The sequence below is a fragment of the Geotrypetes seraphini genome, chromosome 3 (genome assembly GCF_902459505.1).
Source record: "Geotrypetes seraphini chromosome 3, aGeoSer1.1, whole genome shotgun sequence".
Classification (NCBI taxonomy): domain Eukaryota; kingdom Metazoa; phylum Chordata; class Amphibia; order Gymnophiona; family Dermophiidae; genus Geotrypetes; species Geotrypetes seraphini.
Window position 1 is genome coordinate 229,453,088 of NC_047086.1, and position 16,915 is coordinate 229,470,002.

Consider the following 16,915-nt stretch of genomic DNA (forward strand, 5'->3'; position numbering starts at 1 on the left):
CCAATACCTTCCGCCGCATTTTCTTCTTGATCTTGCTCAGCTTTAATTTGTCTTCATCACTCAGCACCTCTGAAAAGATTAAGGGAACAAAAGAAAGAAGATCAGGACAAGAAGATACTTTAGTCTGCAAGGACCTGGAATGAAACAGATGTCATTTCTAATGTTTTTGTTCCTGAACGCCAACATTCTAGGCAGCAGTTTTTGCATTTCCTGATGACAGCTCCCCTGGAGCCCTCAAACCTTTTCTCTCCTGTCTTCTCTGTCACTGGGATCATTTCTCCCTATCCCACAATTTTTCTGTTAGCACTTGGCTCATACCTTGAGCTTCCAGTTTCTTCATAGTTCTGGCCTCAATTTTGCTCAGCAGATTTTCATCTTTGGCTTTAGGAGGCCGCCCCCTGCCACGCTTCACCTTCTGATGATCCGATGCTCTCATCTTTTCAGTGTTGCGGGGACGCCCCCTCTTCCCAGTTATAGCCAGGATTCGTGATGGAATTTCTTCACAGTTCAGCTTTACCCACTGCAAACCCTGATTTTTTTAAAAAACAGAACACCCTGAACTCCTGAGAACTTTCGAAATCTGTCAAGTATACATGCTAGAAACTGCTGTAACAGCAATTAGTTTCATGCCACACTACACAACCATACCCTCAGTAAGCACTCTGAATAAAGGATCTTTAGGGCCAGGAATTGCATGTGTGTTTCCTGTTTTCAACTTCTATTCTTGCAACTCTGTATCATTTACATTCCTGCACTAAGATGCATTGCATTGATTAGCAGTAGAAATACACACCTCTGGGGTATCACGCTCTTCGTAGAAGTCTCCAACAGGCATCCTGGGGCTGAAACTGAAATGTTCTCTCTGAACAGGAAGGCTGGTATTCCGAGTGAGATACTGCATGGAAAAAGAGTGGAGAAAATACTCTCTTCACAATGTGCTAAACAGCAGAGCTGCCAGAATAGAGATTCCCTCTGTGGTGCCTCTTCCCTAACCCCCTCTCCTTCCATTGATTAGGGTACTACAACAGCACAGCATACCTCTTTATGCCACACAAGGCAATATACTATATACAGGACAGCACATCAACACAAGGTACCATCCTCATGACAGAACAGGGATATCCCTATCTATCTCAGGGCATGGCACCATACTCATGCTACCTGCTTTGTCTTTATTTGTTTAATACCCCCTTTATATCTGGAGTGTTGAACTGTAACCCTTGAGGGCCACAAACCAGTCAAGTTTTCAGACTATGCATGAGACATATACTGTATGCATATGTTGCCTCCAGTGCATGCAAATGGAAAAAGTTGGCTCTTACCTGTTAATTTTCTTTCCTTGAACCTTACACAAGTTTCAAGTTTATTAAAATTTTGATAAAACGCAAATCAAAGACTTCTAAGCGTTTTACAGTATGTATTAAAAAGGGGGAGACAATATCTAAATTTATCTAAATTTTTTTCCGCCCTGATATAAAGTAGTAAAGAATTCCATATTGTAGGGGCCGTAATAGCGAATGAGGTGGCCCGACGTGTGCTAATGACTTTCAAGGATGGTGTGTTAAGAAGATGCTGAGAGGAAGATCTTAGGAGTCTTTAGGTTCATGAGGAATAAGAAGTTTGTGAATAAAGGCCGGTTCTTTAGTGTTTTGAGACTTGAAAGAAAGAATAGCTATTTTATATATGATACGGTGTGGAATTGGTAGCCAGTGAGCAATTTTCAATAAGGGAGTGACATGGTCAAATTTTTTCCTGTTTGTGATTATTTTTATGGCAGCATTTTGTATCAATTGTAATCGACAAATCTTTTTGGCAAATACCCTTATACAGTGCATTGAAGTAATCTAGCTTAGATATGATAAGAGAATGTATTAGAATGTTAAGAGATTGAGGGTCCAGAAAGTTTGCAAGAGACCAAATCATTCTTAGTCTGCTTCAAAGTCAGTTTGTTATCTATTATTACGCCCAGCATTTTAGTGAAAGACATAGAAGTAATAGGGACATCATTTATTGTAATGGGAGAACTAAGCTGTACGTTTTTTTTCCAAGGAAAGAGAAGACATTTGGATTTTGATATACTGAGTGACAGCATATTTTCGTGGATAAAAATTAATGATTAAAAAATATATATTTTTAAATCAGATTTTTTTTATTTTTCAATATATTTTATTGAGCCCAACAGTAAGAGGTAAAAGGTACATGAACATACAAAGATCAAGCTCACATTTTATCAGTAGGAAACATAACTGAAGTCACCCTTCCCTACTCACACCACCCCATAGGCAAACAGCAAGGTAGGTACAAAAGAGACAGAAACTACAACTCCCCCAACCCCCCCCCCCTCCCGACCCACCCCAGTCCTCCTTCAAACCCATCCTAAAATATCCATTTAGGAAAAAGAAACCAATATATGCAAAACAACAACAGGTGTAGTAAGTAGTCCAAAACATCAGATCAACAGTTCAGGAGGCGGCTACGTGCCACCAGAGTCATAGTGTTCCAAAAAGGCTCCCAGGTACATTGGAAAGAATGTCCCAGAGTGAGGAAAAATCCTGCACATCTCAACATTCCCACAGCAGAAGGGTGATCACCTCCAGCCACTTTAGCAAAATACACTTGAGGGCAATCACTACAGTCCACCTGAGAAATGCAGCAGTCCCCAGCCTCTGAAGGAAAAAATGAAGGGGAACACCAAAAAGAAGCAAGGGAGAACAATGGATAACTACATTCCAAATTCATAGTAACATAGTAGATGACGGCAGATAAAGACCCGAATGGTCCATCCAGTCTGCCCAACCTGATTCAATTTAATTTAATTTTTAATTTTTTCTTCTTAGCTATTTCTGGGCAAGAATCCAAAGCTTTACCCGGTACTGTGCTTGGGTTCCAACTGCCGAAATCTCTGTTAAGACTTACTCCAGCCCATCTACACCCTCCCAGCCATTGAAGCCCTCCCCTGCCCATCCTCCACCAAACAGCCATACACAGACACAGACCGTGCAAGTCTGCCCAGTAACTGGCCTAGTTCAATATTTAATATTATTTTCTGATTCTAAATCTTCTGTGTTCATCCCACGCTTCTTTGAACTCAGTCACAGTTTTACTCTCCACCACCTCTCTCGGGAGCGCATTCCAAGCATCCACTACCCTCTCCGTAAAGTAGAATTTCCTAACATTGCCCCTAAATCTACCACCCCTCAACCTCAAATTATGTCCTCTGGTTTTACCATTTTCCTTTCTCTGGAAAAGATTTTGTTCTACGTTAATACCCTTCAAGTATTTGAACGTCTGAATCATATCTCCCCTGTCTCTCCTTTCCTCTAGGGTATACATATTCAGGGCTTCCAGTCTCTCCTCATACGTCTTCTGGCGCAAGCCTCCTATCATTTTCGTCGCCCTCCTCTGGACCGCCTCAAGTCTTCTTACGTCTTTCGCCAGATACGGTCTCCAAAACTGAACACAATACTCCAAGTGGGGCCTCACCAATGTCCTGTACAGGGGCATCAACACCTTCTTCCTTCTACTGACTACGCCTCTCTTTATACAGCCCAGCATCCTTCTGGCAGCAGCCACTGCCTTGTCAAACCGTTTTTTCGCCTTTAGATCTTCGGACACTATAACCCCAAGGTCCCTCTCCCCGTCCGTGCATATCAGCTTCTCTCCTCCCAGCATATGCGGTTCCTTCCTATTATTAATCCCCAAATGCATTACTCTGCATTTCTTTGCATTGAATTTTAGTTGCCAGGCATTAGACCATTCCTCTAACTTTTGCAGATCCTTTTTCATATTTTCCACTCCCTCTTCCGTGTCTACTCTGTTACAAATCTTGGTATCATCACACTTTTCCTTCTAACCCTTCAGTAATGTCACTCACAAACATATTGAACAGGATTGGCCCCAGCACCGAACCCTGAGGGACTCCACTAGTCACCTTTCCTTCCTTCGAGCGACTTCCATTAACCACCACCCTCTGGCGTCTGTCCGACAGCCAGTTTCTGACCCAGTTCACCACTTTGGGTCCTAACTTCAGCCCTTCAAGTTTGTTCAACAGTCTCCTATGAGGAACTGTTTCAAAGGCTTTGCTGAAATCCAAGTAAATTACATCTAGCATATGTCCTCAATCCAGCTCTCTGGTCACCCAATCAAAAAATTCAATCAGGTTGGTTTGGCACGATTTACCTTTTGTAAAGCCATGTTGCCTCGGATCCTGTAACCTATTAGATTCAAGGAAGTACACTATCCTTTCTTTCAGCAACACTTCCATTATTTTTCCAACAACTGAAGTGAGGCTCACCGGCCTGTAGTTTCCTGCTTCATCCCTGTGACCACTTTTATGAATAGGGACCAAATCCGCTCTCCTCTAATCCCCAGGAATCACTCCCGTCTCCAGAGATTTGTTGAACAAGTCTTTAATAGGACTCGCCAGAACCTCTCTGAGCTCCCTTAGTATCCTGGGATGGATCCCGTCTGGTCCCATCGCTTTGTCCACCTTCAGTTTTTCAAGTTGCTCATAAACACCCTCCTCTGTGAACGGCGCAGAATCTACTCCATTTTCTCGTGTAACTTTGCCAGACAATCTCGGTCCTTCTCCAGGATTTTCTTCTGTGAACACAGAACAGAAGTATTTGTTTAGCACATTTGCTTTCTCCTCATCACTCTCCACATATTTGTTCCCAGCATCTTTTAGCCTAGCAATTCCATTTTTTATCTTCCTCCTTTCACTAATATATCTGAAAAAATTTTTATCTCCCTTTTTTACATTTTTAGCCATTTGTTCTTCCGCCTGTTCCTTCGCCAAACATATCTCTCTCTTGGCTTCTTTCAGTTTCACCCTGTAGTCCTTTCTGCTCTCCTCTTCTTGGGTTTTTTTATATTTCATGAACGCCAACTCTTTCGCCTTTATTTTCTCAGCCACTAGGTTGGAGAACCATATCGGCTTCCTTTTTCTCTTGTTTTTATTGATTTTCTTCACATAAAGGTCCGTAGCCATTTTTATCGCTCCTTTCAGCTTAGACCACTGTCTTTCCACTTCTCTTAAGTCCTCCCATCCTAACAGCTCTTTCTTCAGGTACTTTCCCATTGCATTAAAGTCCGTACGTTTGAAATCTAGGACTTTTAAGTATCATGCGGCTGCTCTCCACTTTAGCCGTTATATCAAACCAAACCGTTTGATGATCGCTACTTCCCAGGTGAGCACCCACTCGAACATTAGAGATACTCTCTCCATTTGTGAGGACCAGATCCAATATCGCTTTTTCCCTTGTGGGTTCCGTCACCATTTGTCTGAGCAGAGCCTCTTGAAAGGCATTCACAATCTCCCTACTTCTTTCCGATTCCGCAGATAGAACATTCTTTCAACAAAAAGAAAAATGGCCTCCCAAAAAGACTGAATAACTGGACAGGTCAAGAACATATGTTCCAAACCAGCTTCTGGAGCATCACAGCGGAGACAGGCAGCAGTTGCTCGGAACCCTGAAAGATGAGCCCACTTAGGAGAGATATACAAACGTAAAACCAATTTATAATGTTGTTCCCAAAAAGTAGTATATTTACGAAAGACATTCAGTGTACGTACAGCACAGAGAACAATATCATCAGGTAATACAACAGAAAGATCACGAGCCCAAGCATCTCATAATCGAACATGATCTAGCAGGGGGGAATTCATCCTTCAAGTGTCTAAGATGGAATTTAAGAGGAACAGGGAGTTGGGAACCTATAGTGAAAGCTGTGGACAGCTCCTGACAGGAAGCCGTCAAATGACAGGATGACAAAGAAGTAATATAATGACAAAGTTGCATATAAACAAAGCCATCAGTTCGAGAGAGATTAAATTCTTGACATAATTTATCAAAAGACTTACCGTATTTTCACGCAGATAACGCGCACCCGTGTATAACGCGCACACGGGTATAGCGCGCAGAAACCACAATATTATGTATAAAAACTTTTGTATACCGCGCTCACGGGTATAACGCGCATGCTGCCCGACTGTCCTTTCGCCCGCCCCGACTCTCCTCTGGCCACCCCGACTCTCCTTTCGCCCGCCCCGACTCTCCTCTGGCCACCCCGACTCTCCTTTCGCCCTCCCCGACTCTCCGTTTACCCGCCCTGCCCTGCCCCCCCCCCAGCAGGACCGCTCGCACCCCCACCCCGAACGACCGCTCGCACGCGCTCCCACCCGCACCCGCGATCGGAGCAAGAGGGAGCCCAAGCCCTCTTGCCCGGCCGACTCCCCGACAATATCGGGCCAGGAGGGAGTCCAAACCCTCCTGGCCACGGCGACCCCCTACCCCCACCCCGCACTACATTACGGGCAGGAGGGATCCCAGGCCCTCCTGCCCTCGACGCAAACCCCCCTCCCTCCCTCCAACGACCGCCCCCCCCAAGAACCTCCGACCGCCCCCCCAGCCGACCCGCGCCCCCCCTGGCCGACCCCCACGACACCCCCACCCCCCTTCCCCGTACCTTTGCTAGTTGGCCGGACAGACGGGAGCCAAACCCGCCTGTCCGGCAGGCAGCCAACGACGGAATGAGGCCGGATTGGCCCATCCGTCCCAAAGCTCCGCCTACTGGTGGGGCCTAAGGCGCGTGGGCCAATCAGAATAGGCCCTGGAGCCTTAGGTCCCACCTGGGGGCGCGGCCTGAGGCACATGGTCGGGTTGGGTACAAAGCAGAGATTCCAAAGAAAGGAGAAAAAGTAGAGGAGAGAGAGGGCAGCCCTGCCTAGTGCCCCTGAAAATAGGAAAAGAGTCCGTATGAGTACCATTAACCAACAAGGATGCCCAAGGATTAGAATATAAGGACCGAATGGCTTGAAGAAAGAACTCAGATTTTTTTTAATTTAAATTGGATTTTTTTTTTTTTTTTAATAAAATGCTTTTATGAAGATAGTTTTCTATTTAAGGTACATTATAGTCCAAAAGTTATCATCATGAAATAAGGGTTAGTTTTTAATTGAGCATGAGGCTGTATATTCATGCAATGTTAAATTTTTTTGGTAAATGAATTACATTAATCTATTCATAATGTCAGTGGCAATTTTTCTATCTAGAAGAAACAGTATTATCACACAGTGGCGTACCTAGCATATGTGACACATGGGGCCCATCATTTTTTGACACCCCCTCATCTATATGAAAAACATGATTTTTAGTAACAATCCACACATCGCACAAGAATGTACCTAGGAAAAGACAGAATCTTACATACTGTAGTGAGCAGTAGATCATTAATGGACCCACTGTAAAACTAAACAAACCAGACTAGTACAGATTGATCCTGTATAGTCAATGCTAACAGAGAACCATGTTTTTCATACACAAAGAGCACAGAAAACACCTTCACCCAGTATGGAATATGTAATCACAAACTAACCCCCTCCCCCTTTTACAAAACCATAGCGCAGTTTTTAGCATCGGCCATGGCGATAACAGCTCTGACGCTCATAGAATTCGTATGAGCATTGGAGCTGTTACTGTCACGGCCTGCGCTAAAAACTGTGCTACAGTTTTGTAAAAGGGGGGGAGGGTAAAATAGAAATATGTAGACAAAAGTTAAACTGAACTACCAAGAAGCTGGACTCTGCATACATTGCAATACCACAGAAACAGTGACACATGTCCCCTAATACTGTGCAAAATATAAAAATAGCAGATATAAATTTGAAAAAAACAGAGAAATAGCAATCATCACTTTGCAAATTAACAAATAAACTCCCCCTTTTATAAAACTGCGTTAGGGTTTTTTTTATTGTAGGCCACAGCTGTAAAAGCTCCGACGCTCATATGAATTGTATGAGCATCAGAGCTTCTACCACTGCGGCCAGCGATAAAAAACCCTAATGTGGCTTCATAACGCCCCCCCCCATCTCCTTTTAGGAAAGCTGCAGTAAAAGCTTCGGCGCTCACAGAATTCCTATGAGCATCGGAGCTAATATCGCCATGGCTGGTGATTAAAAAAGTCTACAGTGGCTTCATAAAAGGGAGCGAAAAGGGGGAGAAAAATAAAACAAAAACGGAAAATAAAATAATACCATTTTATTGGACTAATAAATGTTTCAATTAGCTTTCAGAGGCCAAAACCTCTTTTCTCAGGTCAGTAAAGTATACTGCTGTTACAATATCCTGTCCTGACCTGAGGAAGGGGGTTTTGGTCTCTGAATTAGTCAAAAAATGTATTACAGTTAGTCTAATAAAAGGATCACCTTATTTCCATTTTCTATTTATAAATATTTATCAACACAGCTACAATGATATTTTATTCTAAAGCAAAAAAAATAAAATATAATTTTTTTCTCTACCTTTGTCTTCTCTAGTTTCTGCTTATCTCATCTTTCCATCAACTGTCTGCCCTCTCTCTGCCCCTTTTATATGTCATCTTCTCTCCTTCTATGCCCCTTCCAGAAATTGTCTGCCTCACCCCCTTTGTTCTGGTATCCATCTTCTTCCCTCCCCCAATGGTCTGACATCTCTCTCCTCTCCTTCCTTTCCCTCTCCCACACTCCATGATCTAGTATTGCACTCTCTCCTTTCTTTCCCTTCCCTCTCCACACCCCACCCCCATTGTCTGACATTTCACTCTCTTCTCTCCATTCCTTTTTCATCCCTCATCTTCCTTCTCATTTTCTGCATCTGTCTAGATTAAATTCTTACTATCTAGTCCTCAATTTCCCTTTTCACTGTGTCTACCTACAGCTTGCCACCTCTTTCCCTCACCCCTCCAGTATTTCACTAACTCTATCCTCTTCCCCCATCCAGCATATGCCCTTTTTTAATTTATCCCCTCCTTCCATCATGTGCTCTCTTTCTCTACCCCTTCTATCCAGCATCTTCTCCTCTCTGTCCACTTCTATCCTGTGTCTGCAACCTCTCTCCACTTCCATTCAGTGTCTGCTCCCATCTTTCTCTGTTCCCCACTTCCTTCCTGCATCTGCTGCTTTCTTTCTCTCTCTCCTCCCCATTTCCATCCAGCATCTGCTCCCTTCACTCTCCTTTCCACACTTCCATCAGCTTTTGCCCCCTTTCTCTCCCTCCAACTCAATTCCATCCAATATCCTTCCCCTTCTGTCTCTCTCTCTCTGCACACCAATTCCACCAGCATCTGCTCCTTTCTCTCCCTCTACCCCATTCATACCAGTATCCTGCTCCCTTCTCTCTCCCTCCACCCCAATGCCATCCAGTATTGTGCCCTCTCACTTCCACACCGCTGTTGTATGCTTCTCGAACCAGCAGCAGCTGTAAACGTAAATGCAGTCATCACGGGACCTTACTGCACCTCCCCATGGCTGCCGGCTCTGCTCTGAAACAAGGAAGCGACGTCAGAGGAGGTAGACCGGAAGCAAAGGGAGGTGCAGGAAGGTTCCCCGGTGACTGAATTTAAAGTTTACTGCCGCTGCTGCTGGTTCAGGAAAGTACAGAGTACAGCGGGAAGTTCCGACCAGTGTGCCGGCTGTGCACCCCCTAATAAAGACAAAGCCCCAGTCTGCGTTCCAGTTAATTTAGCATATAAGAAAGTTACCAAGTCAAAAAGAAAAATAAAAGCCCAGCACTGAGTACATGATCAGGCAGGTACAAATAGTACAAAATGAAGCAGCAAGATTTCTGCTGGGTAAATCAAAGCAGATAAGTGCCACCCCATTACTGAAAGAATGACACTAAATCTTGATTGAAATCATGGTGAAATTCAAGATTTTATTGCTGACACACAAAATTGTTAATCTCTCAGAACCGAAGTATCTAGTACCCAGAATACATAAGCATACACCAGCATGCACCCTGCGCTTGAGCCAAGAATACCTGCTGGAAATACCCTCCTTCAGAGACATCAAATATAAAAGCATCAGGACAAGAATGTTCTCAGTGATGGCTCCAAAGTGGTGGAACTCCCTTCCAAAGGAATTAAAACTAGAAAAGGACACCGGAAAGTGCAAAAAAGGGATAAAAACCAGTTTTTTCATACTACTTTAACTAATAATGTAACAGACAGGGGAATTAGCAGTATAGAGGAAACAGCTGGCTACTCCGCACTAGAAACACAACAGGAAACTAGATTTACCAGGATGTGTGTAAATACACAACACGATACTAGTACTTTGTTTGGGACATGTAAGCTCTTCCGAGCAGGGACAGTCTATTAAATGTCAAAATGTACAGTGCTACGAATGCCTTTCAGCACTATATAAGTGATAAACAGTAGTAGTAGTAGTAGTAGTAGATAGGAGGTGGTTTAGCCATAATCCACCGAGATTCTTTGCTTTCTAAGCTAGAATTATCTTCCCCTAGCTGTATCTTACAATCTATTCAATTTAGAATGAAATCTAACCCTTCATTAGATTATTTACTATTTTATCTTCCCCCCTGTTAATAGCCAATCATTCATTTTACTTCAATCCATTATCTTTGAATTTTGTACTTCATCCCTCAACCCTATTATTTTAGGAGATTTTAATATTCATTTTGATGATCTTAACACTTTTACCTTAATATTTTTACCCTCTTAAAAGATTTAAACCTCAGTCCATTGGTAACCTCTCCCACTCATATAGCAGGGTACACCTTAAACATGGTTCTTGTTCCATTACCACTTAAAGATCATTTTCAAGTTATGGCTTGCACACAACTTCCTTGGACTGATCACTTTCTCATTAGTAACTCTCAATCTACTAGGTCCAATGCCTTAATTCTTTGTCCTAAAACAATAATTTCTCGTGACTTTTCAAAACTGGATGATGCTTCCATTTCTGTTAACTTTGATTCCAATCTAGCAAAATTATCAGAATCACCTATTGAGGAGAAAGTTGCCTCATGGAAAGCCTCCATTACTAAACTCTTAGACTTATTAGCACCCATCGTTACCTATATCATTTCTCCATGTAAACAAACGAACCCCTGGTATAGTCCTAATCTTACCCTTATTAATAAACTGAAATCCCTTGAGAGAAAATGGCATAGAAACAAGACTCTATACAACCTAAATAAATTATTCAAGGAACAAGCTAACTTTTATAAATCTGAGATTAACAGATCAAAAAAAGAATACTATTCCAAACAAATTAAAAAAGCTAAAAACACTTCTGCATTATTTTCTATCACAAAATCATTAACTTCACAGAGGACAGTGTCCAAATTAACAGCCCCACCACCCTCAGCTCAAGCAATTGCCTCTTATCTTATCAAGAAAATCCCAAAAATTAGAGACTCCATTTCTTAGTCAAGTATTGCCAGCATAAACCCCACTGCTCCCTATACAGTGGACTTCGTTAAAAAATCTGAGACTGTACATCTCCCTCTCTCCAAATGTTCAAAATTTATCCTACCCTCTCTTCAAGAACTACAGAGAACTTTAAATACATTAAACATAAAAGGTTCCAACTCAGAGACCATTCCACCAATTTTTCTAAAACTTTTTTTTTTTTTCATTTTTTGGACCCGATATTTTAAATCTGATCTACACTAGTTTAAGTACAGGAATTCTTCCAAAAGTTTGGAAGGAAGCAATTATTCATCCCATAATCAAAGACTATACAATTAGTTCACAAGAGGTTTCAAACTATCGACTCATTTCAAACATGCCTTTCTTAGCAAAGCTTACAGAAAAGATAGTTTTTTGCCAAATCTCAGATTTTATGGAACAAAAGTGCTCCATCCAAACCAAACAAGATTCTGTCAATATCATTCCACAGAACTTTCACTACAAAAATTCTTTAACACATCGACCATCACCAGTCCGTCTTACTTATCGCTCTAGATCTATCATCGGCATTTGACACGATAGATCATAAGCTTCTTCTATCTCGTCTGTGTGAAACTGGAATCAAAGCCCAGGTCTTGGACTGGTTTTCATCCTTTTTTACAGATCGTTCTTCCAAGGTAGTATTTAACTCTACATCGTCTGATTCGTTTACAACTGATTATGGGATCCCCCAGGGTTCTATCTTATCTCCCTTACTTTTCAATATTTTTCTGGCCCCCCCTTTTAACATTAGAGCAATCTAGCGGATTCACAATGTTTGCTTATGCAGATTATGTCCAACTAATTCACCCAACAGACCTAAATAATCAATCAGAAATAAAGTTCATAAACCAAAAATTGGAAAAGATTAACTCCTGGTTGGACTTACATATGCTCTCGTTGAACATTGAAAAATCCAAAGTAATGATTTTTCCCAACAAGGAAGGACTTTCTATGCAGACCCCGCTTAAATTCAAGTCTCAATCTATTAAAATCGTACCTTCACTTAAATTACTTGGAGTCACTTTTGATAATAAATTTAATTATCATCTTCATATCAGTACAGTGGTCCAACGTTGCTTTTATCGGCTACATATGATCAGATCATTATCCAAACTATTAGATGCTGCATTTTTGAACATTTTTATTCATTCTCTCGTGATTTCGTGCATTGACTATTGTAATGCCCTCTATAAAGGCATAACCAAAAAAGAAATAAGAAGACTCCAGATAATACAGAACACCGCCGTAAAGATTCAATGCAAAGAAAAACCGACCATGTTACCCCCCTTTTGTAAGAAGCCCACTGGTTGCCATTGGAACACTAAATCACATACAAAATTCTTCTGTTAACATTTAAGACCAGACAAAACAATCAATCTGAATTTATTAATAATCTTCTTACCTCTTATAAGCCTTCTAAGACCCTAAGATCGACAGCTAATAACCTTTTCTCTATTCAGTCACTGAAGTTTATATATACAATGAGGTCTACTATCTTCTCTGTCACTGCCCCCTCTCTTTGGAATAGTATTCCAAATTATTTACACGAAGAATGAATTCTTAATAACTTTAAGATGAAGCTAAAGACATTTCTCTTCCTTGATGCTTTGAGACCTAACTGTCCTTTTAAAGGCAATTGAGTGCAAATACTATTGAGTTAAACGTTATTTATAGCAGCTCCTCCTATTGTTTTTTTCCTTAATTGTTCTCTTTTACTTTGACTATTGTAGTTCTTGCCTTTTACCTTTTGTTCCTGTTTGTCTTTGTCTTTTAAAAGTCTTCAAAGGTTATTAAAAGTTACAGTTAGGCGACGTAATGTCAGCTAAAAACTTGTATTTTAGCTTAATTTTGATTTATGTTTTTATGAATTTGTACACCACCTAGAAGGCTGATTGGGAGTTATAAGACTTTTTAAATAAACTTGAAACCTTAACCAATTTGAGCTCACCAGGATTAAAATTTGACACCCCTGCTTTATATACTTATATTGATGGTAGAGAACCTTACACTTGTATTAACTGTCAGATAACCAGAAACACAGCACATCTTCTACAAAACAAAACAGCAGAATACCTGCTACATCTTCACAAGGAACAAGAAGTATTACCTTGATAACTTCTGGAAACTGCTTCATCCTTTTTCCACAGGGCCCATAATACCAGGTCTCTCCCTGCCAGCGGTGGTTACCCTTCTTGATGTAGACCTCTCGCTTCCAGCTGCATGAGACACGTAAATAATGTTTGGGATTACTGGTTCTTTATCACAGCCTATGCAAACCCCTATCCTATTTAACAGGCCTATTCAGACAGTGTCTAGCATTCGGTACCTAGGGGTCATATTGGATTCTGAATTATCATTCTATAAACAGATTTCACACACCATTCAATCTGAGTTTTTCTCACTGCGTCAACTCCGATTTCTGAGCTTATTACTAGACTTTAAGTAATTCCATAGTCTTATTCACGCACTGGTCATTTCTAAGTTAGATTATTGCAACATTGTTTATGCAGGTATTCCCACTTTTTAACTCAAGCATCTTCAGACTTTTCAAAATACAGCCATGCATTTCCTGTCATGCATGCCGCTTCGACCACCTAACCCAACTCTTCTTACACCTTAACTTCATCGGTTGCTCTACAGCAGGGGTGCCCTACACGTCGATCGCGATTGACCAGTAGCTCAGGAAGACAACGCGAGTCGATCACGGAGCCCATCCCGGGCTCCGTGATAGACTCGTGTTGCCGTCCTGATCTACCGGGCCGATCAGCCTTCCTCTCCAGTATTCTCTCTAGGGCCTTTTAGCTGGGCGGTCCGCCCAGCTGTCATCTGCTGCCGCCGCCGCTGCTGAACATTTTAAAAAAACAAAAAAAAAACGTCTTGGAGATTTCAGCCTGTAGCGAACTTATGCTCCGTGGCTCTATCGTGTGCGTGCCGGCTTTCCTTCTCTTCCCTCCGAAACCGGAAGTTATGTCCGGGGGGGGGGGGAGAAGGGAAGCCGGCACGCACATGTTGAGAGCCCTGAAGCAAGCGTTCGCTACGGGCTAATGCGGGAGACAGGTTAGTGAAGCATTTGTTCTTCTTCCTGCCGGGTCTTGCCTACTTTCTGTTTCCGCGAAGGCAGGACCTGGCAGCATTTCCCCCAATAGGTCGATCGTGATCTTGGGCCAATCAGCCTTCCTCTCCCTGACGGCAGAATTGACGTCGGGGAGAGGAATGCTGGTCGGCCGAAGCAGGGAGAGCTTGGGGCGGCGTCAGCTTTCGGGCCTGTTATTGGTGGCGGTTTGGGTCCTGGTCCCCGACGGCAGTGGCTTGGGGGAGGGCAGGAAGAAAGAAAGAAAAAGTGTAGGCAGGGAGACAGAAGGAAAGAAGAGAAACAGAAAAAAAAGAAAGGGAGGCAGAGAGAAAGAAAGGGCAGGGAGAGAGGAAGGAAAAGTTGGGGGAGGAAATGAGGTCTGGAGGAGAGGAAGCATACAGGCTAAAAGAAGGGAAGAAAGAGTGGATGCACAGTCAGAAGAAGAAAGTGCAACCAGAGACTCATGAAATCACCAGACAAGGTAGGAAAAATGATTTTATTTTAAATTTAGTGATCAAAATGTGTCTGAATTTATTTTACCTGCTGTCTATATTTTACACTAAGGTCCCCTTTTACTAAACCGCAATAGAGTTTTTTTAGCGCAGGGAGCCTATGAGCGTCGAGAGCAGCGCTGGGCATTCAGCGCAGCTCCCTGCGCTCTAAAAACTGCTATCGTGGTTTAGTAAAAAGGGAGGTGGTATATTTGTCTATTTTTGTATGGTTGTTACTGAGGTGATAGTGCATAGAGTCATCCGCTTTGACCTCTTTGAAAAACCCTAGAATAGGAATGATAATTAACATTTTCTATGCGTACAGTGTGCGTTGTGGTTTTTTTTTTATTTTATTGTTGGTAGATCATTTTGACTTGGTCATTTTAAAAGTAGCTCGCAAGCCCAAAAAGTGTGGGCACCCCTGCTCTACAGTATCACATTCTCTTCAAAATTCTAAGTCTTATTCATAAATCACTTCATACTGGTCAACTATCTTATCTTTCAACATTAATTTCTGCTTATACTCCATCATGTCTACTGCATTCTCTTGATGCAGATCAGTTGCCATGTCTGGCCTATTATGACTCTACTAGGACCACTGCCTTCTTCTTTATTGCCCCTAAATCATGGAATGATTTGCCTCCATGTATTCGCTGTGAACCCAACTTCTCAAAATTCAAAACGCTGCTGAAATCATTTTTATTTAAAAAGGCCTTCAAACTTACACTTTCTTAATCAGTACCTGTGTGAGTAGGGTCTGCAGAGAACTGGACAAACATATTTGCTTATCTGTCTTTTATTTATTTAATTTTAAATTTAACCTTTGTATGATTGTGTTCTTTCCTATACATTTTATGGCATTCCCTTCCTTTTTAAATTAACTATTGTAAACCACTGTGATCCATAGAACCTGTCAAAACTCCCAACAGACACGCTGACCCCACCACCATCACCCCTAGATGGTCTGTGCCAACACTGCATTTAGAGGAGAGCCAGAAGGAGAGGCACAAGCACAAGTACTGCAACTCACCAATACTGGTCTCCTGATGCCAAATTGGAAGCAACACTTCACCATTTCAATCACCATTTCAGTGGAGGCAGCCATACAGAACACAAACTCCACTACTCACAGTTTCTCGAAGCAAAATGCTAATAGGAGGGAACAAATCCAAAATGGTGCTACAGCAAACAGTCTCCCTAGAATAAGAGCACTGCTGGCTCCTCCAGCCTGGCCTCAACAGGTTTTATCTCTTATACTGCCTTTCTTTCTTTTTTTTTTTTGTAAGAGGTCTGAATTAGCAAGCACACTTGCACAAGGCAGGAGATTTCTGGCTGAAATACACAACAGAGTTGTAACCTAACAGGCACGGAAGCGAAGGGGGACAGGCCAGGAGCCAGTATCACTCCAGAGCTGCACAGGTTATTGTCCCATCTATGTGTTAGAGCAGGGGTGTCAAATTCAAATTACATAAGGGGTCGAAATCTAAAACACAGGCTAAGTCACAGGCCAAATTTTTTATTAAGATACTTAGTAGTCCTTTTACACACTTGCTGTCTAACACCAGCTCTGACAGGATACACATTTCAAATCTGACATATTGCAATCACAAAATAGAAAATAAAATTATTTTTTCTACCTTTTCTAGTCTGGTCATTTTGCTTTTCCATCATCTTTGTCTCAGTTTCTCTTTCTGCTTTTTGTCCATCTTCTACTAATTTTCTTTCCTGTGTCTGCTGTCCATTTTTTCTCCTCTTCTCTCTTGTTCCATTCCCTCCTTATGCTTGTCTCCAACATATTGATTTTTTCCTTTCAGCTTTCCTAACTTTTTCTTTTCTTTTTTGCCTCTGTCCACTCATATCTTGCCCTCTTTCTCACCCTTCTTTTTTTAAATTTTCAGCTACCTCTCAATTCTTCATCTCCTCTCAGTCCCTAGCTCTCTCATTTCCCATCTCACTCCTTTCGCTGCCTCCTATTTCCTTCTATCTACTCCCCATTACCACATCTCTCCTCCTCTTTCCTCTTGGTCCAATATTTTGCTCCCTCTCTTTTCTGTTGTTCTTCTTCCCCCTCCCTCTTGATGCTGAACAATGAGTTGGAAGGAAAAAAAAAAAAAAA

At 42.0% G+C, this 16,915-nt stretch overlaps 1 protein-coding gene across 5 annotated transcripts in view; it reads right to left on the minus strand.

Annotated features, from left to right (window-relative positions):
* The window catches only part of BAZ2A (bromodomain adjacent to zinc finger domain 2A), a 305,747-nt gene that overhangs the window by 177,948 nt on the left and 110,884 nt on the right, over positions 1 to 16,915 (minus strand). For all 5 annotated transcript variants that reach the window (XM_033936980.1, XM_033936976.1, XM_033936978.1 and 2 more), the window contains exons 8-11: positions 13,343 to 13,451; positions 794 to 895; positions 319 to 529; positions 8 to 69 (exon numbers count right to left, since the gene is read on the minus strand). In XM_033936980.1, the coding sequence (XP_033792871.1) occupies positions 8 to 69; positions 319 to 529; positions 794 to 895; positions 13,343 to 13,451 (484 nt within the window). The remainder of the gene's footprint in view (positions 1 to 7; positions 70 to 318; positions 530 to 793; positions 896 to 13,342; positions 13,452 to 16,915) is intronic.